The sequence below is a fragment of the Nematolebias whitei genome, chromosome 10 (genome assembly GCF_014905685.2).
Source record: "Nematolebias whitei isolate Nwh7 chromosome 10, NemWhi1, whole genome shotgun sequence".
NCBI classification, from domain to species: Eukaryota; Metazoa; Chordata; class Actinopteri; order Cyprinodontiformes; family Rivulidae; genus Nematolebias; species Nematolebias whitei.
In genome coordinates this window covers 13849737-13871853 of record NC_056507.1, presented here as the reverse complement: position 1 = coordinate 13871853, position 22117 = coordinate 13849737, and the positions used below count along the sequence as shown (strand labels likewise).

The window sequence follows — 22117 nt, the reverse complement described above, 5'->3', positions numbered from 1 at the left end:
TCTGAAAACTGTGGCATGAAAGACAGCGGGCGATATGCATTCCTTCAAGGAATTCTAGACAGATTATTTAAAAAAGGTGATATAGAGTTTTAATACTGTGTTTTATAATCCCATTATTTTATCACTAAAAGTGAATTTATTTAGGTTTGACAAAATAATTAGTATGCAATGAGATGTTAATGTTTACTTGTTGTTACTGATACATCTGTGCTTTGTATCAGCCTGAATGTCTCCGGGGAAATAATCCACTTCCCAAGAAATCATGATCCCATAGATGTTGGCCAAGATATTCATAAAGATGACCACAACTCTTTTACCTTTTCTAGTAATATTTTTGAGCACATGGCTTTAATCCAGTAGTTCTGAGCCTAAAGGTTTTATTTTATTTTATTAAGGATTACTTTGACTGAAATGACATTTTATCTCTTTATTTCAAGGGCCCTTCATAATTTTTCTGTATTTGGTGGATGATTTTGCCTTGATCAAATGCTGATGCTTACTTTAGGAGTATTTTTGAGGCAGAAATTTATTTGAATGACCTTGTGACGTTCAGAGCAAATAGAAACAATGAGAATAAATGGGTGGATTTTATCTCACCATCCACTGGTCTCCTGTTTTAGAGTTTGACATTGATTCAGGTCCCTCTGTGGCCTCGTCCACTGAACTCAGAGACAGGCGGGCAGGAGATGGTGGCACCCAGCCTTGAGCTGGGAAGGAGGCTGGAACGTGAAAATGAATTAAAAGTCAGTAAAAGGAAATGATGAATTAAATAAGGACGTATCAAATGAGTCCAGCAGAGAGTGAAATAGAAAAAAAAAAACTCAAATCTCAGCCAAACAACTCCATGAATTACACATCAGCCTCTTTCATTCAGTCCCGTCTCAGATCTCAGCCCCTCAAAGCGTCTGTCGATTGCCTCTAATGCAGTCATGTATTATTAATCTGATTTCAGGGCCGAGATTCAGCTCGTGCTCCTACATCTGTAACTTAGATCTCACTGTGAGGTCTGCACGAACTTTGCAGACCACACGCAGCTGAAAGTGGGCGCCTCTTCAGGCCTGCAAATGGAAGGTGTCAACTTGGCTCTAATGGAAAGTAAACAGGCTGAGAGGGAGGCTGGAACAGGCCAGTAAACATCATCTGTAGTATAATTTGGATCAGCTGCTCATGACAGCTGGGGCTTAGGAGCTTACTGTACATCCTCACACAGACACAGCTTAGGCACAGAAGCCCCCTGTTGGCAGAGTTGGGTACTACATAAACCTTTATCCTGCCAGTAACTCATCTTGAATGCCTGCTACATGGATTGCACTGCAGGTTGGGGGTCACAATAGTTTCCCAACAAATGTCTTTGTGCACAGACAGTGAGGCATCTAATGCTTGAATCATAGCCATCAATCAGATAACAATCCTATGCAAGGAATTTCATACAGCACACACACTTTTGTGTCTACTCTCCATCACCGAGTCAGACTTTATCATTACATCTTTATATCAAATTAGAATCCATCAGAAGTCTCTCAGCAGCTTTGTGGCTGATGTGAATCCATGCAAACCTGCTGTCCAGAGGTGCTGCATCACGGGAGACAGACACAGCTCTTATTTCACCGAGGTAACCGTAATTTAATAACATTTGTGTCTAAATCAGAAACTGGTGACATAATGTCTCCGAAATCCCTACATGATTTTACTGCATAGAGGGTTAAAAAAAGGTCAATGATCTAAGGGCACTTAATTTTAATGTTTGAGGTTTTAAATTAGTTTAAGGACCAAGTTCAAACTAAAAAAGTTCCAAATTTGACACATTATGAAGACTTCTGTCTTTAGTCTCAAATGTGCCGATGATTTTATCTAAAAACACATTTTAGCTCCTGTTTGCTTTTAGCCAATTTTACAGACATATAAACACTTAAAAACACCTTAAAACTTTAAATATACTCAGATCAATCCTTAAAAAGACTCCAGAGCGAGGTTAATGGACATTATCTGCTTTCTGTTTAGATTTTCATGCTGTATGTTCATGTCTATATTAAAGTTTATAATCAAATTGCGACAGCTTTGGCCATCAGGTAGGGAGGTTGACTAGTTGGAGGATCAGAAGTTTAATTTCTGACACTGATCCTACTCCACCACCACACTGACCTTGATATTATTTTAAGTATATGATTGTAAGGCCATAAGACCTAGGGGTGCAGAGGGTGCTGCACCCTCTAGTGGAGACCAGAAGAAACGCATGTCCAAATACACAATGAAAAAAAAAATCTACATCATTATAGCTGCATATATTTAGATTAAGATGATATTTTGATATTAATGTGTATTGTTAATTTGGTAGACCATGTAAACCAGAACTACTATTATACATTTGCACTAATTATTGATCCACTTAAAACAATGCTGGATTTGAAATTGACTTTTGTCAGAAGTGCTTTTGTTGCTTACTGTTAGTTTTGTCATTTGTAATTTACCAAATCCTTACAATTCAAACTTGCAGTTGACTCAAAGTCAACCATAGGTAACGTGAATGAACACAGCAATAAGTGGAGGATCGTTTTGAACTTTGTCTTCAGGGTGAAAACGATGGTTAGCATCGCAAAAGTTAAATTGTGTCATCAGGACAGGTTTTTTTTGTTGAAGAAACGTTTCGCCTTTCGTCCAAAAGACTTCATCAGTTTGATACCTGCCAACAGGATCTGTCGTATTAAATAGCACCTTATTGACATGTTTCAAACCAGTCTGCTGTGGAATTCCCAGAAACTGGCTTTTCACGTGCAAAATAGAGGACCATCAGTCTAAAACAATCGATCATTATCTTCCAGCAAGGGATGCAGAAAAGACTAAAAAAATATAAATTTGTTTTACTTTATTGATTGGCTCTAACAGAGCGACAACTGTGCGCTGTGAGTTTGCTGTCCAGGAGCAAAACGTTATCATTCAAGTGTGAAGAACTTTTTAATTCATATGTGGTTTATATCATGCTCAGACCTGGGGCTTTTCATTTTGTCACTATCAGCATGACTGCTGCCTAAATTAGAGCAACAATAAAACTCAGTAAAGTTGCAAACTATGAAAGTTTTGAATCCACTGTTTTGAACCTGATAATTATCAATGTTGTGTGTTCTGTAGTGATTTGCTCGACTTTGCATTAGCTTTGTTGTTGTCTCATAAAAAGTGAGAACACGTAAAGTGCCAGCACTTTACACTTTGCATAAAGAGTGTAAAATATAAACCAAAAAGTGCTCGGAAATCTGGTGCAAGCGAGACGTTTTAAAGCACTTTGCAGAACCTGGAAATGTTACAAAGCTGTTATACAAGTGTGGATCATTTACTAATAAAACCTGATAAAATCAGAACATTTTATCAACCGTATCACCTACAGTGCAGCCATTTTGTCTTTGCCTCTGCCGACTTTAGAATCACTTAGAAATGTCAAGGATCTGCTCCTCAAAGACCTGCTCTCAGAAAAGAAGTCTGATATTTTTCTCCTTTGAGAAGAGGAGAATTAAAACGGCAGTGAATGTGAATACCCCGTCTGCAGGGAAACAGCAGCTCAGTCATTTTCCCTTCAGTGAAAGACTGAACACTTCACTGAGTTGCACATGTGTTTGGTAAGGATTTAATAACTGCACGTGTACAAATGATGATAATTGGTTATAATTCATCATCAGTTTTGTTCAGGGCTTTCCAGAAGAGCTACAGTTATTTTTTTTAAAAAGTCTGACATTTTTTCCCTAATAATTAAGATTTATGAAACATTTCGGGATGTACAGGAGACGTGCGTTATTCAGAAGATCTCAGGCATTAGACGGTCTGTTCATGCTGTTTGCATCTCTGTGTATTAATGTGAAGTGGACTGTAAGGGATAATTAGTGACACCTCTGTAATGAGGGGGAGGTCCAGCACCGGTCAGCGTCCTGGACCTGGGTCTCACATCCCGCAGTCTGATCGTCTCACCCAGCTGGGCTGACTGCGACAGAGAAGGAGGCATATCCCCTCGAAGTAAGGCAAGGTCCTGCTCCGAGAAGGACCGATCTCTCTTCAGAGGTGTGGGGGAGCTCTCTCTTCTCCTCAGCTCTTCGTGGTCTGGAGACTCTTCTTCCTGTTGTGGTTCAAGCGTTGAGTGGAAAGGTAGAAAAGATGGAGAAATGTCAAAGTGACACACCGAGTTATCGGGCAGTGTTTTTAAATCTATGCAGCTTCAAACTAAAATGCATCACATTGAAGTTGAAGACATAACCAGAAAACCACAAATAAAAAACAAAAGGCATCTGAATCAATCAGCAGAGAAACAAGAGGCTGCCCTAATTATAATGACACATTGCTTGATTGTAATTTCATACCAATCATTCCACATTTTCTCATGCTACAACTATAAACTCAAAAGCAATTTACCGTACCAGGATTTTATACGATAGACCAACACAAAATGGAGCATATTGTGAACTGCCCCTCTCCCTTTGGGGCTCTTTACCTGAAACAATATATCAGAGAGACTCAGATTTGCAGGGTACAATTGCTCAGGGTTTTTGAAGGGTTTGGTGTTTTGTGTTTAATAAAGTTGTCTTCCTGTTTGGTCCTCTTGATTTTTTGTGCCTCTCGCTTTCCCAAGTTTGAAGGGGTCTAGGCGGACGCCTCTCATCCAGTTCCTGTTCCCAAGTCTGAGGATGTCTTGGATGATGCCTCGCTTCCAGATCCTGTGTCTTGGCCTGAGGGGGTCCAGGAGGATGCCTTCCACCTAGTTCCTGTTTCCAAGTCTGAGGGGGTCCTTGGGGACACCTCTCATCTAGATCCCGTGTCTGAGTACGAGGCGGTGCAGGGAGACACTTCTTGACCAATTCCCTTCTGCTTTATTGCCACTTAGTTTTGTTTTTAGTAGGTTCTAATTTCTCCAAGGCCTTCATTTTAAAGTTTTCAGACTAAGTTTTCAGCATAAAGAGGTAATTTTTTTAAACCATTTTGGGGAAGCATTTTGTGTTTTATTTTAAAACAAGTAGTTTGACATTAATATTCCCTCTTGTCATTTGCACACTGCACAGAAAAGATGCCCTCCTGTTTGTTAAAAAGTAACTAACTTTTACTTTGAGTTCATTTTAAATGAACTACATTTTACTTTTAGTCTGGCAAGTTTATTTGAACTGCAGTCTTTTATAAAATCATATTAGCTCTACTTGTGTAAAATTACTCTTTCCATCTCTGTTCACCTTTGATCCCACTGAACCAATTGAGGCTGTCAAACAGGAGCTAACATGCTGCTGTGTCAAACATACAAATAATAACAGTCATCCCCCAAGAACCCCAAAATCTCAGCACTGGAGCTCACCTCAGAAATGTTCATCTCCTCCATCTCAGCCAGCGTCGGAGCCTTGAGCAGGATGCGAGGACGGGCCGGCTGCCGGGGCCTAGGCTCTGACACAGACAAGTCGATGCACGACGTAGATTTGACATTACAAGGACACATCTGAGCCAGACAGGGCAGAGAGCCGAAGGCTGAGGGACGAGAAACCAAAAACAGCAGTAAGGAGCAATAAGTCAGGAGTATGGAGATCAGAAGGAAGAGATTCTCAGAATATGCAACGTTAGCATCAGGAACTCGTTAACAAAATGATTATATGAATAATTACAGTATATGAACAAAGTTGCTGTTCCAGTACTTTGTAACATTTAATGTTTATTCTAAATTAAACTGGTTGTTTTTGAAATGAGAGGTTGGACTATCTGCTAACAACAATGGAAAGTTAAAAGGCAAAAATGCTGCAAAAAATAAAAACGATAGTTTTATTTCACTCCAAGACAAAACAGAAAGAAGATGTTCTTATAGAGAAAAATACAACTTTAAACTGTACTGAATACCATTTACTGTACTAAATGCTTTAGTTTAGCAGTCTGGCTGTATGATGATGGACAAAATGAAACATTTAGCATCTTTTTACATCACTGTTTTATTTTCCAGGAAATATGGAAAGTTATAGATACTAGAGTATGGTAAAAAAAAGAAACCATCAAAAGCAATAATTGCTTTCGGGGGCGGGGGGGGGATCTGTACTCAAGTTTCAAAAATGGAAACATTTTAAAAAGGCAAATTCTTTAATTTCTTCTTGATGATTTTTTGTTAAATGGGAAAATCCCACACACTTACCATACTCTATAACACAAATACAACATTTCATCAAATCTGAGACTTTTCAGTTAGTTAACTGAAAATTAAGACATTTGAGTCCTTGTTTGATAAACTGTTGAACAATTTTAGAATATTAAATATAAATATTAGAATAATTTTAGAATATACTTGGGTCATTATTTGACTTCTTCCTCTTACATCAGCATCAGACATGCCGATTGTGCTGACCTTGATCTGTAAATAGCTGATCAATATCTGTGAAATGTGATCACCTCCTCATGTGCAGCTCTAAACTGAAAACTACTCCTGTGCCTCTTTTGGATAAATTTATAAGATTATATTATTATTAGCTCTAATGTTATTATTGTCTGTTTGTTGGACAACACAACGCCATTTTCAATTATTAACTGTTATTTGTGCTGTAGTCCAGTCGTCCCACTCTTACAGACTGTGCAGCATCTTCATTTAAAACTTTGACATGCAAGACAGCGGGCGACATACATGACGTGCACGAAACCTTCAGTTTCTTTAATTTTAGTAATCATGTTTTCTTCACAGCTCTGTTATAAAATAGGGTGTTGTACAGACAACTTGTGTGACAAAGAAAAGTTCAGAAACCACAACTCCCAGGTATGCCTTGGTCTCTGAACCACTAAAATACATAAACATGTTGGTCTTTACATGAAACTTATATCTTTAAAATTTGTGTTCACATATTTAATATTGGCCCTGTGATGGACTTGCGACCCGTCCAGGGTGTACCCCGCCCCTCGCACAGTGATTGCTGGACATAGGCACCAGCGACCCCCGTGACCCAAAATGGAATAAGCGGGTAAAGAAAATGGATGGATGGATGGATATTTAATATTTTTCAGTGTATGTATTTATACAATCAAACATTTTTTTCCTATGAATTTTTATTTTGTTATGCTACTTTGATGTCTTTAAAAAACAAACTAAATAAACCATCTCCATCTTCTACCACTTATCAGTAGTCAGGTTGTGAAGGCAATAGGTCCAGGAGAGAAACCCAGACCTCCGTCTCCCCAGCGACACTCTCCAGCTCCTCCTGCAGGACTTGAAGGATCTCTCAGGTCAGAGAGGATATTTAATCCCTCAAGTGAATTCTGGGTCTTCCTTGGGGCCTCTTCCCAGTGAGAAATGCCAGGAAAACCTCTAAAGGAAGGCGTCCATGAGACATCCTAATCAGATGTTCGAACCACCTCAACAAACTCTTTTTAATGCGAAGGAGCAGCAGTTCTACTCCGAGCTCCCCCCGGATGACGGAGCTCCTCACCTTATCTCTAGAGCTGAGCCCAGCTACCCAACAAAAGACGCTAATTTCGTCCGCTTGTTTCCAGGATCTCGCTCGATTATTCAGCCATACCTCACGATCATAGGTGAGGGTTGAAACGTAGACAAACCAGTAAATGGAAAAAAAAAACCTCTTTCTTCACCACGACTGACTGAAGCAACGCCCTCATTACTGAGGATGAGGCTCCGATGCATCAGTCTAGCTCCTGCTCAATCACTCAGGAACAAGACACCCAGATACCTAACTCTTCCACCTGAAGCAACCCCCCACCCCCACCCCCACCCCAACACACACACAACCCTCACCAACCAACTCCCCACACCCCCACTCCCGATCCGGAGGTGGCATTTCACCTGTTTACGGTTGAGAACCATGGCCTCAGAATTGTCAGTAAACATCAATGCGAATCATCTGATGCCTGCATTTTAAATGAAAGCCAACAAACAGAAGGTGACTGGTTTCATAAACAGCCTGGTTTAAGTCTTTGGAAAATGGTTTGTGACATTAATAACAAAGAATAAAAGTCTCCATCCATTATCTTTACCCACTTCTTTCTTTTCAGGTCACGGGGGTCACTGGTGTCCATTTCCAGCCATCACTGTGCAACAAACATTTCCTTAAAAATAATGAGTTTCGTTGAAATGTTGATGTGATTTTTACTCGTCACCTCTCATCTCCTGCCTGATGCGTCTTTGTTACACAGTCATGTCATGTGTGAAGTACAGAGGCAGAATGAAGGAGCTAAAGTTGATCTATTACCAACACGCCTCTCATTTATCATTGGCGTTGCTCGCAGACCTTTTTAAACCGTCGTCAGTTTTGTTGCAATAACTTAAAAACGACTGATGGTTGTTGTCTTACGTCTGGTGCTGTGTGCTGCCACCGGTCTGAGCTTTCTCTCCTGCTTGATCTCTGCCAGGACCCGGTCATGGAGGGACTGCTGCTGTGGTGGTGGAGGGGGAAGGCTGCGCTCTGAAACCTAATGTGAAGAAAGAATCAGACCGCATCCACAAATCCACATTTTAAACAAAGAAAAATAAGCTTTTCTTAGCCCTGTAAGGCAAAAATTATGTATTATTCATTTATACGCAAATGGACATTGTGTACAGTATATATTTAACATAGTTAAGTTCATAAATGTAAAAGTGTGCTTTAACTCACTGGTTTAAGTGGAGGTCTAGATCTAATGAAGTCCAGTATCAGTTCATGGGCATTTCTCTTCACTCTGGTGGGAATGTCACCATCCACCTAAAAGAGGCCGCACAAACATTAGCACAGTGCATAAAAATAAACCCTTTAACTGCACAGGGCTGCAGCCCCTTTGAATATATGGTTATTGAGGTCATGTTATGGTTAGAATAGTACAACACAGAATTGCAACTGCCTAAAAGTTGATTTAACATTTAGCTATTTAAATCACACCGGAGCAACATTTGCATTAACATCTTATTGTTTCTCATGGTATGACTTCATTTTGATGTATAAGCCGCAAACACAACAGCAATATCCAACGACAGAGCATTATGCTGTCCATCGATTCTGCAAATGAACTGCTGTGCAGAAAAACAACAAGACTGTAGAAAAAGTCATTAATATTTTGTTTGTGAGTCTGAATAATGTAAGTGACTGCGCAGAAGTCCTCCAGGCCGCTCTCTACCTGAAACAGCTCAGAACATTTTCTTTCTGTAGAAAAGCCAACACACGATGTGTTGCTGTGGAGTTCCTGGAAAGTAAAAATGAGAAGATTCGAAGCCTTCAGTCCCTCTCGTGTCCAAAGTCTGCTGCCTCTTATGAACCTCGTCAGGTTTTAAAAACATTTCACAGCAGCGCAACTTTAATGGTTTTTAAAATGACAAAAATGATCAATTCATTGGTATTTATTGAACACTCAAGCTGTTTCCATAATATACACACTTTACATAAAGTTTAAAAAGAAAGATGTGACTTAGCTCTTTAAATATAACTCTGTAACCGGCTTTCTGACAGTCTTTTATATTATTTTCTCTTCCCCATCCCATGCTGCACTTGGCTGTCCTGGATATTTTGACAACTTTTTGCTGACTGGTGACGAGAAGTTCAGTTTATTATGTCTCCTAACTTCATCCAGGACTCAGTTGCTCAAACATAACACTTCTCATCTCATCAATGTCTAACCACTGAAATGTTTTTAAAACTTGCCTCTAAATCTGTTGTTCACAAAGTTGGAGTTCAGACCTCAATGCTGGTAACCAGACACCAACTAGGGGCCCCTATTTAATCTCCAAATATTAACTTACATTTAAAAATGACTGTATATGACATATTTTTTACTATAAATGTACAGAGGATGAAAATAGTAGCAGCTTTTTGTATATTTAAATCAGAAATAAATGGGTCATTAGCTTTTGTCACAGACATTTTGTGGGTAAGGAGTCAAGAAGTTTGGGACGCACTGCATCTGATCTTTTTGTATATTTCAGCTGCTTCCAGTGTCTCCAGATTAACGGCTTTTAACCACATGATTTGACATTTAAAACTTTCACACATTTCAACATTTCCACTCAATATATTAATCGTTACACTTAAATATCACCCGACACAGAAAAGCAAAATCTGAGCGATAATGTTTTTGTCTGTGTCCAAAACATCTTGAGAACCGCTGGACAAATTTATCAAAACTCACAGAAAGAAAACACTTGATGTACACAGATGATGATGTGGCAGAGTGATTCAAGATGGCCACCACAGCAAAACAACCTTAGCTAACACAAAAAATGGCTACATTTCTGTCATTTTTACAGATGTTGCACTAAATTTGGTGTGGTAGAAGCTGAGAGATCTTCTCACAGGTCTCACCGCATCACATGAGATCATGTATAACGTCATTTTCAAGGTTTGACCAAAACAACTTTCTCATTGGAAGATGATCTCCGTCTAAACTCTGGCATGAAAGGTGGCAGGTGATATGAATTCCTTCAAAGGGTGTTAGGCCTTTGTTTTTTCTTGTGATACATGAACTGTTTCAGTGATTGCAGCACTGCCTGGACAGAGCAGACGCTGACAGAGCTACGTCGGGACTCTCACCATGACTTTGCGTAGCTGGAATTTGCGAGCTCGAATGTCCTGCATCAGCATCTCGAACGGAGTGAGGCTGAACTCGGTGGGCAGGGGGTTGAACGGCTGCTCCTGGACCTTCTTCAGCTTCACTCCCTGTCTGAGCTCCTTCATCAGTTGCACCCACAGATGAGCCTGGAGGAAAAAAACAACAACAGCGGCACATCTGCATTTGTGAACGAGACAACTCTGCCTTCTCCGGGCGAACACACGGCTGTATTGTCCTCTGTGTCACAGAGAGTCGTCTCGTCTCACCCAGTCTCTGTGCTTCAGCGCGTCCAGCTCAGCTGTAGATCTGTCCTCCAGAGACTCCTCACTTGAAATCTTCTTCAGCATCTGCAAAATAAAACAGCAAGAAAAATTACTTAAATAAAAGAATGAATTGTGACAACTATGTTTTCTATTACTTGTTCTATTTTTTTAGGCTGGTTCAAAATTTTCATGCTAATAATTCATCTTTCAAGCTTCTAAATGCACTTTAGAACTTTAATTTACTTTAATTTGTTCTTACAGCATTTACTAGTCGATTTTCAAACGTAAATGTTTTTATTGTACTATATAAAATTGGATGAGACCACTTGTAGAACTCATAAATTAACTTCAAGTACCGTATTTGTTGAACTATAAGGCGCACCGGATTATAAGGCGCATTAAGAGAAACGAAACAGTCAGAGAAGTCAAACTTTATTCAACTCATTCACAATAACCACATAAAATCTGTTCGATTATAAGACTCACTGTCAATTTTTGAGAAAATTAAAAGGATTTTAAGTGTGCCTTATAGTCTGAAAAATACAGTACTTTTATCTTCCTTATTTAGTTTTTATACTGGTTCAACTACCTCAATTGATGTTTAGATTCATTCATTCAATTCATTCAACCTTTATTTAGACAGGTAAATCCCATTGAGCCTCGAGGACTCATTTACAAGAGAGACCTGATTTCAACAAAGAATGATGACAACAATGGACAACAGCAACATCAATAAACAGTTATAATAAGTCATACAAATTTTATTTATTTATTTTACAAATAGGAAGGCTAAAAAAAAAAGAAAAGTAACCAAAAACAGCTCGATTCTAAGGCGAACGTAGAAAACTAAAAACAGGAACATGTCTGCATTGGTCCCTGCCAGGAGTCCAACAGATTCCAACAGATTTCATTAGATTAGATGTTTCTTATGTACATGTACAAATCAATTTCAATGGATTATAACAAAAAAAATTATTATTTATGTTGTCAATATTTGAAATGGGTCATTTTTACATGTAATTATTTAAAACGTTTATACCAAGTTTTAATCAATTCAAAGTCTTCAGCTGTAATGATGCATACTTGACATTTCTTGTTTTGCAGACAGTGTTTTTGTTTCAGAACATAACTACTGTGAAACAATCAAATTAACTTATTGTGTAGTAGCTGAGTCAGCACTTCAGCATTCTTGACATATTTCTGTCTTCTTGTGCTTCTTTTAGATACTGCCTTGCTAATTTAACTTTTAGCTACTCTTATTGATTTTTTTCTTTTAGCTACTGCTTTGCTTATTTTAGCTTTTAGATAGGTTTATAGCACTTTAAATGTTTTAGCTATACCATTCTGTTCCTTTTAGTTTTTAGCTACCGTATTGTTCCTTTAAACTTCCTTGTATTTTAACAACTCAGTTTTAGATTTTTCAGCAAACTTTATGTCATTCAGCACTCAGCCTTCAAAGAAAATTAACATTTTGTCTGTTATATTAACATTTTTGTTTTTTTAACTGAGCACAGTCTGTTTTATTTTCTCAAACACTGCTGAGAAACCAGTTTAATCAAATTTAATCTGATAATAGTGAAGCTTTGTTTTTGCGTATACATACTTTGCTTGGGAGGAAAAGTTCTTTCAGTTCTCCTGATAGTTATGCTCTCGTTTAACTTTTTCTGTGTTTAGTAAACTGATAACTTCACAAACCTCCTTTGCATCTCTGATCTTGATGAGGAAAGTCTGCAGCTCCAGAGTCTCCACAAACAGAGCCCGGCAGACGGCCTGGTAGTGCTCAGCAGCCAGGCTTGGGTTGGCCAGACGGGACGCACAAAGCACCATCACCTGACGGAGCGTACAAACTGGCCTTGTGCCTCCCTCCTGCTGCTCCTCTTCCTCCTCCTCCTCCTCCTGCCCACTGTACCCCTCATCAGTCGTGCCATTCCCAGTGTTGCTGTTGCCCACTTCGCCTGGGTCTCCGCTCGCCATTCGATCGATGAGGCGCTCCAGCTGCGGGCTGAGCTCCCGCTCCTCACTGTCATCAAGTCCCCAGTCCAGAGCCCGGTAGATGGCCACACCAAGAGACTGAACCATCTGGACCAATGAACAACGAGGAAAACTAACATAAGACAGTGGGAAATGTTCTCATTTTTCATACCTAACAAACATATTTAACACATAAAACTAATTTATTAGAAATAACAGTACAAGATTTGCTTTTGTTTGAAAATCGTCTTGGTTTAAATATTGCACTGGATATTATTTCTGAATTATACAAATATGTATCTAAAAGTTGAAAATGTGTAAGAACTAAATTCTCTTTTAGTTGAGAGAAGGTGGGCTTTTAATATAATGCTGTTTCATTGTTTTTTGCAACTTTACAAACTACAAGAACAGACTGACTCTTGTGCAGGTTAGACACTGACTACGCATCACTTCTCCACAGGAATGAACTGAACATCCACTAAACATAAGACAGTTCCATTAATCTATCTGTTATTATATTAAAGAGTAATTAAAACCTGTGTGGCAGCAGACATATTTCAACAAAGAACATAAAACTTGATTTAAACATTTTCACAATAATTGATACTGAAAATCATTATTACCACAAAGTCTTTGTATTTCCTTCTCACCTGACGCTCTGCAATCACAGGAGGAGGAGGCCCATCTTCATCTGGAGACAGAAAAACATAAAACGCAATCAAGATATCGATACGGAAAAATCTAACTCTGATTGAATGAACATTCAAAAAGCTGAAAGAACTAAAGATCAAGAGCACTTTAAGAAGGTCTGGCAAATCAAAAGCAAGACATAAAAGAATTAGGAGTTTTTTTAAAACACTTATTAAAACTTTAAGAGTATCAGTTGAGCTGAGTGGTCAGAAATGACATACTATAGTAATTCAGCTACACTTGATGAGAGATGCACATGTTTACTGAAGTATAATGAGCCATGTTGACTGTGTATTTGCTGCTAGCACAGCCGCCACACAGCTGCTCTTCCTGCTAATGTTCAAAATCCAAAAAATGAAAATTGAGGCAAAACTGATATGAAATACAAAAGATTTGATCAGGGAAACTGTTTAACTTATAATACAATCATTATGAGACATGAAATGGATTTAAAGTATATAAAGTTCACTTTGGGATGTTTCAAAATGTGTTTAGAAGATTCTTCAACTGCAACAGCATAAAATTATGTTATTATTGTCACAGCTGCTGTAAGACAGAGCTCGGCACCCACGTGTCCCAGTTTGAACTTGAGCTTTTGTCCTGCAGTCCAGTTAGCATGCCTGTGTGAGAATAAAACGAGGCTTTTCTCCAGGCTCAGATGTCAGTAACGACACCCGAGGGGCCTGAAAATCCTCAATCAGCAGCTCTTACAGACGAGAAATGGGAGAGTGGATGGACAGGAGGAGCAGGAGACTATCAGGATGGAGAGAGACGGAAGCTCACCGCTGCATCAAAGCCATGTTGCTTTGGACAAAATAATTTTTAAAGTACTTTCACATTTGCTTTCTGTTTGGGACTTTATTTAATGCCCAACAAGATTCTTCACCCTTGATAAGAAATAATGGTTTATTTTAATGTTCATGTACCTTCTTTTGAGATCCTGAAGCTTTCGAGATGGTTTAATCACTTCCTAATATTAAGATCAATTGAATTGCCCTGTAAAGTAAATATTTTTTAAAATCAGAAATTAGTTTTTTCCACCATAGAACTGGCTAAACATTCCATGGCTGTCAACAGCAAAGTGTCTGCAGCAGGACGTGGAGCTTCACCCGACAGAGCCTCACTGTTTCCTGTGTGAACGGAGACGCTGCTTCCATTAACAAAAAAAGAAAGTCCATTACAACACCCTCCACACAGGAGCGGGACGATAACATGAAGACTCGTAAACCTGTCAGACAGGTTCAGATTATGCATGGCCCGGGTCACAGAGTGAAACCAATGATACCTCCATCAGGTTCCCACAGTTACAGCCCAGCAAGCACAAAAAAAGGACAGGAATCTGGATCGGTCCAGCTCTGCTCCAGGAAAACAGATCGCTTACAAAGACAGAAGCTTCAGGAAAATAAAGTCAGGTTGATAATAATACTCGTGTATCTTTTAAGGTGCGCTGATTTTAAGAGACAATTGATTCAAACACACTGGAAAGTGGTCGATCTGTACAATCTGAACTCGCATTTTACCACTACACAGGGTTTATGTTTTATAATTATAAAGTTCCTTCTTTCTAAACAACACTTAACATCACATCATGAGTGAAAAGGCAGATTAAAAAAAAAAAAAAAAAGCCAAATGGTGTCTAAATGACAAATTCATTGTTTAACCAAAAAAAAAACGCTTTCTAATTTTCATAGATGGGAAACAATGAACAATTTCACCCAGTCGTATTAAAGTTCCAATAAGAACAGTTTTTATTTTATTCTGACCATGTAGCTAAAATAATAAAAAAAAATAAATCCCACACAAATGTCTGACAATCTGTCCAACAAACGTTTCAGTCTGCACCAACAATATCTGTTCAAAAAAAATCTTAAACACAGAAAAACACAATCTGCCAACGAGCAAACATCGAACCACTTTCCTGAGTTTTGTGTCAGAATTAATGATAAGTTGTCACTGCGCCCCACAGAGTTCCTTCTCATTAGCTGTTGGTCACACACAGTTTATTCTGGCTAATGATGGAAAACATTTCCTCCTCAGAAGCCTGACACCCACTCTTCTTTCGTTCACAACACAAAAAAACTCTCCCAACGTGGACTTTGCCTCCTGTTGCCATGGAAATAAGGACGGAGAAATCACGACGTGACAGAAGACATTGGTTCAGAAGAGCAGGGTTGATGATAAATAAAACAAAGACAGATTAAAAGTAGGAGCGGAACATTTACAGCCATTGCACTAACTTTCCCAGAACTCATTTCATATCCTCACGCAGCCACAGGTGTCAGAGCTCGTCCAGCAGCGTAACTCTTTTCTGTTTCCTGACACTCACAGAAAACACAAAAGCTATCGTGCAACGTATTTCTGTGACACTTGCAGCACAGATATAAACTTAAAGCGTCAACTACTGATGAAATGCATCTCAACAAAGAAGATATCAAATAACAACAATCCAAATTTTCAAATGTGTAGATACTTTTAAATACTCTTTTCGACTTTTTATTTTGAATTTGTTAAAATAATGAATGCGTCTTTTTAACTGCATGTAAGCTGACTGGGTAATTAGCTCACAGAGAAGCTGGCAGCAAACAAGGGCCCACATTCTGGACCGTCCCTGAGAGTTTCATGGATGCCAGAAATGCTGCTGAAATTTGCTGCTGAGGTGAGAAAAAAAAAGCTGGTAGCAACAGACATATGTCAGACCGCCATGGTGTTTCCTATGAATTTTCAAATGAAAATCCCATTTTCATCATGAAACAGGATTTACATCCAGATAATCAGATGTTTATTGACAGAATTACTGTTAAAGAACAACATTATAAAGATAAAGGCACTCATCAGCTTGTTGCACGCAGTTTTCTACAGATAGACATCTGTAATTGCCGAGACACACACGTCAGTTTTAAATGATGCTGCTTGAACTTTTCACCACATTATGCATTTATTCAATGAAAGTTGAAAAAAACTAACTGTATTGGGGAAAAACAACAAACTTATATAGTTTATAAAACTATTTCTGTTGAATGATCTGTGATTTGCCAGCGATTTGTTCAGCTGGGTGGAGCAGCAGGAACATGTGGACTTTGACTTCCTGCTATGTTTACTCAGTGAATCAAGATTAGCTCCATCCTTTGCTTGTTGTCCTTCACCGATTAGAAGAAGCTTTCACACGCAGACATTTAGCGCCAGGACTAACGACGTTCCTATGACATTTATTACAACTTCTGGTAGAGTTTGCAGACAGAGTGTGGCTCAGTGGAAGTAAAAGGAGGACGTTTAGAAGCTATAAGTATCAGTGGAGACAAACTGAGCAGAGTCATAAAATAGTTTGATAGATTTCCGTCAGATAACTGTGGATATAAATGTAGAAATGAGAGTAAAGGTCGGGTGCCGTGGACTCGTTGCTGACCTAAGATCAATGCTGAACATGCTGTATGCTGGAGGACAACTCTCAGCTACCACCACTCCAAACTGAGAGTTGTCTTTGCATTCTATTTTATAACTTTAGAACGCAACTTTGTGTTTTTGGAAACTAGATTGAAATCCATTATTTAGAACATTTTTCTAGATAAACCTCCTGTTAGGATGAACTTGAGCATGTCAGCTGATCAATACAGGATTTACCAGCTGTCACTGAAGTATCTGCCAACACCAACATGTTTGTCCAAACAAAGATGTTCTGAAACACACCTCGGTAACTGAGGTCCAGATGGCCGCAGGCTCATAATCTGAACATTTGAGCCTAACGGGAGCTCACTGCAGCATCATGACTCGGTTCTTGTTACGGTGGCTGTTTGAGCTCAGGTCTGAGCTCTGTGTGAAGGCAGCTGATGTCAGCAGCATCCGAACGCTGCGCTCAGGCTCGCCTGTTTACCATCAGTCACGTTTTACTCCAGAGCACACTGATGACGGGAAAAGAACAGCAGTGGTCTCGGAAGGGCTGGTAAAAAAAAAAGGGTATGTTTCATCTTTTTGAGACAGAAATGAATAAGATAACAAGAAGGTAGGGTTGTTTTGCTTATATATGTGTATTTTTATTATTTTACAATAAAATTCTGTGTAGCTAAACTGTCTGAGTTCATGTCAATCTCCTCTTCTTGTGTAGATTTCACAGTATAATGATGATGTTTAGACTTTTTCTTCCTGATTTTTTTTAAATATAGCCAGTTATTTATGCATAACTATCATTGGTATGATGTGTGGAAAAAAATGTAAAAATCCACAAAGGTGTTTTTCATTGATAAGGAATTTTAGATACGACATTACTTGGTATTTTTCCTCCACTGGCCCAGCTGTGTAAAAAGTGAGTCCTGCACGAATTGATGCAAACAAATTTATTTGTTGCCAATATTAATAATGCAGACTGTGACTCATCCAACACAGCTTGTTTACTTTTGGATCATAAAGAATAAACAGCTCTTTTCATGAACCTCAGAGCATCTGACGAAGGATCCTCTGGTCATGTAGAAGTCCAGCAGATTCAATGATCAGTCAATTATAACCAACAACTAACAATAAAGTCACTGATACGACCAGACACAAGTCGGAGCTTTCTGCACTGGAGGTAAAGCAAAACACCGTAAAACACAGGAAGTTAGGAGTCGACAACTTTTGCAACTAAAACGCTATATGCCCTTTCTCATATAGTACGTTTATAAGTAAAAACCTTTTTGAGGAATTAAATAAAGACAAACATTTGGAAAAAGGCAACTTATTATTAGTTTAGAAAGGAGTATAAATACTACATATAAAACTTGTTCTGAAATTTAAGAAGTAAAACAAACTGTTGACATTTATCAGTATTTTTACAATTTAGGACAAAGGAAAATACCAAACTCTTATGAAACTGAGGAAAATAGTTTGTGTGTAACCCCTTTTATAAAATTTAACCACTATCTAAATGAATCCTAACTATATTTGTGGAGGAAAAACAAACAAAAAAAAAAACAAGTCTACCAACATAAAAATAAAAACATTTATTTGGATTCCAGTAAATTATTTGAGGAAAGGTATAAATTAGGACATTCAGTTGGGTATTTAAGTGTGACATACTCAATTTTCTCTAATAGCAAACTTCATTTTCTAAACTTCTATTTAGGTTTTGAAAAAGACAAGCCTTTACTTTTAATTCTTATCGCTCTCAGACTGACCATTTTTGCAAAACGCAATGATTTCACTGACTTGTATCAAAGGAAGATATTTGTAAAACTGCACTTTCTGTTTTTCACCTGCCCGCTTTAAACATGTAAAATGTTTAATGTATCCATGGAAATTCAGAGACAGACCTCACTGTGTGGCTGGAAGTTAAATTAATATGGTAAAATGGATAAAAACAATTGATTGATGTGTTTGTTCTTCGTCTCAACAAAATATCAGTCTGGTACAGAAATGGTTTTTTTCACGTATTGCTGGAAAGAGAATTCCTACAATATGACTTGTTCCTATTGTGGTTATAAATACTGTAAAAATATTAATTTACATGTGTTTTGTCAGAGCCACTGTTGAAGAACCAAAGAGCCCAATCCACCTATCGTAGCTGTTAAAAGCATAAAAAAAGTAAATGTTCTGTACAAAGCTGTTACTGTTATTTCCACACAGCACACCATCAAGCTGCTTTTCTCTTTGTGTTTCAGACGACCCATCTTAGCCTTGCCAATGGCACAAAAACTGGTTCTGGAAACTGCCAAACATAAACCAGAACTAAAAGGGCTGAGGTTCTGAAGCAAAACCAACAGTTCCCATCACCCATTGCTTATCAACATGTCATTCTATCAATAAATCGTTAAATTTGTTGCGTCAAAGGTAGACATGTAACCCATTTGTTTTATTTGCAGATGTATGCATATGTTTATCATTATTTTTTAAGTCAGAATAATAAAAGGGAAAAACAGAGGACAAATCTTGTTCTTGTGGCTGTTCCATCTTTAGGGAGTCATCCTCCTCCGTGTCTCTCTGTCCTCTGCATCCTCTGTCCTCACTCCAACTACCTCCATGTCCTCTCTAACTGCATCCATATATCTCCTCTTTGTCTTTTTCCTGGCAGCTGCATTTCTAACATCCTTCTACCAATATACCCACTGTCCCTCCTCTGGACATGTCCAAACCATCTCAGTCTGGCCTCTCTAACTTTATCTCCCAGTTGTTCAACCTGGGTCTCATTCCTAATCTTATCCATCCTTGTCAGTCCTAAGGGGAACCTCAACGTTTTCAGCTCTGCCACTTCCAGTTCTTTCTTCTGTCTTTTTGTCAATGTCTCTGACTCCAAACCATACAACACGGATTGCCTCACCACTCTCGTAAGCCTTTCCTTTGACATTTGCCGCAAATGTTTGACCACAAATCACTCCTGAAACTTTTCTCCATCCACTACACCCTCTTCTTCACCTCTTTCCCACACTTCTGTTTCCTTTGACAGCCAAACCTAAGTACTTGAAGTTCTGCACCTTTGTGACAAAAACAACGGACAAATATGGTGCCTAAATGTTGTTATCTGCAAGAGTCACTACCAAGAGTGAACTACCCACCAAAGGTCTGGCAATTGCATTGACCGGATACCTTACCTGACGCAACCTTGACTCAAACCAGCAGCCTCAGGATTACAGGACCGCGGCAATGGCCACCGAGCTATACCACAGTCCCCAAATAATATACATAAATGTAAACCCGACATATTACTGGTGCTACAGATTTGCAATGTAAAGTTGGGATACTTATTGTCAACAAGACACAAAATGTTGTTTTAAAATCTTTCACTCGTGGTTTCATCAGGTCCTACAGGTGTCTGGCACAAGAAAATCCACACACGCTACTGTATTGATTTGTATAGATTGTAAATTACTCAAAAACTCAATTAATAAACTGTACATAGCATTTAAATAACACACAAGTGTCTTTAAATCATTATAGGCAATGTCTAAGACAATATGACATAGAAATGTGGATACAAGTTTACCACAAACAATGAAAAGTAATATACATATTTAGTCTGGATTCAGGTTATGCTCGCTGCTGATGCTGAGATCGGAGTGAGAACACAAACTTTACATGCTGACATGTAGATTTGTAGGAAATTAAACTGACAGAAAACTGCATAAAACCATTTGAGCTTGGATTCACCTTTTGAAATCTCCAAAACAGTGCTTGAATAAGAGGATGCTCGAGTAAAGCTCTGCTCTCTGAATAATTGATTAACTTACCGGCATTCAAGTCAACCTGGCTGGCTCTGGAACCAGATACAATATAAATAGGCATAAGTCTATTTTTTTTTTTAAAGCTTCATGGTTATTCAGTCTCAAAATAAAGAAGCCGATAAACTCAGCTGTTTAGGATGGGACTGAAATGTCGTTTGCAGCTGCTACTCGAGCGGTTTGTTCCATGTGTGCCAAACTCTGTTTGAAATTCGAATATTTTCAAAAGTTTTGTCTATATTTAAATGTTTTTACAAAAGAAAACAAGATTTAACAAACTTATTGAGACAGTGGTAGACAATATTCAATTCGGCAATAATATGGTGGGCCAAAGAGCAAGTAGTTTATAGTAATAACAAACAATAACATTGGTCACAGTCTGGAGAAGCTAAAAAAAGAAGGTAGTTTTGCATATAATTTGCATATAACTTGGCAATGTATCACCGGATATAATGTTGGGTTTAATGTAATGTAAGCGCTAACTTTTTAAAGAGGAAAACGATGTTAAGTTTTCACTTTTCTGTGTTTGATTTGAGTGAAAGCTACAGGACTGAGGGAAGTTGGTGCTGTCTTACCGTCGTGTCGGGGCTCACTCTTTAAGGACACGGTTCCGTCCCGGTGCAGGAGGATGGAGGACGCGTCCTTTACCCGGCGGACCCTCCCGGGCGGCGGGCGGGGCACTCGCAGCCCGCTGCAGCACTGGTAGCACACCGCCCATGCCTGCTCCTCGTTTATGGGCTGCTCGTAGGACTTCAGCACCTCCTCCAGAGACAGCTCCCGGGGCTCGGCGAGGTCCCGCACCTCCCCGCGGTCCGTGGAGGTGCTTACACAGGGGTCCCCGTCCTCCGTGCTTCTGTTGGTGGATCTGGCCATGACTGCGATGCCGCGGAGCCCATACTTCACTCCGTCAGCACCGGGTCCATCCGTGTCGAGCTGTGATCGGCCCCTTCTCCTGTCTGCCGCTTTCAAATACCGCAGCTGCGCCTCGTAACGTTGTCCAGGTAGCCAACGGAAATAACGACTTCCGGTTTTAAGGTTTCAAAAATAAACCATCAGTACATTAATAGGAAGTTTCAAAATAAAATGTAGAGGAAATGCACGGAATAAATGAGCTAAATTAAATGTTCTTCATAAAACAGAGTGTGAATCAATGCCTGCTGCTCAATGACTTTGTTGAAAAAGCTATAACGGATTTGTTTGAGCTATTGGAAGTAGAAAAATGTGAGCCAATAATAATAATAATCTAACAAGGTTGAGTCCAGTCCTCTGGATAGATTCTTCTTTGTTGAAATGTTTCGTCTTTTATTCAAAAAAACCTTCAGTCTGAGGAGCTGCGGCACCTTCTCTTAGTGGATCAACCAGTTTACTGGTGCCAAAACCATATGTTTGTGGCCAAGTTGTTCACATGCAAAAGGAGGACCATCAGCCTAACAATAGATTGTTAGTGCCCTGATGGCCGCTTGCTCTTCACAGAGAGCTGAGTGATACTAGTAATAG

General features: G+C 39.0%; 1 protein-coding gene across 1 annotated transcript in view; it reads right to left on the bottom strand.

The window, feature by feature from the left end:
- Positions 1–21588, bottom strand: part of spire2 (spire-type actin nucleation factor 2) — a 30011-nt gene extending 8423 nt beyond the window's left edge. Inside the window, exons 1-10 of the mRNA XM_037682671.1 lie at positions 21196–21588; positions 13400–13440; positions 12474–12857; positions 10782–10862; positions 10497–10661; positions 8595–8681; positions 8295–8412; positions 5321–5487; positions 3877–4099; positions 598–719 (exon numbers count right to left, since the gene is read on the bottom strand). Of these exons, the coding sequence (XP_037538599.1) occupies positions 598–719; positions 3877–4099; positions 5321–5487; positions 8295–8412; positions 8595–8681; positions 10497–10661; positions 10782–10862; positions 12474–12857; positions 13400–13440; positions 21196–21493 (1686 nt within the window). The 5' untranslated portion in view covers positions 21494–21588. The remainder of the gene's footprint in view (positions 1–597; positions 720–3876; positions 4100–5320; positions 5488–8294; positions 8413–8594; positions 8682–10496; positions 10662–10781; positions 10863–12473; positions 12858–13399; positions 13441–21195) is intronic.
- Between the last annotated feature and the right edge of the window lie 529 nt (positions 21589–22117).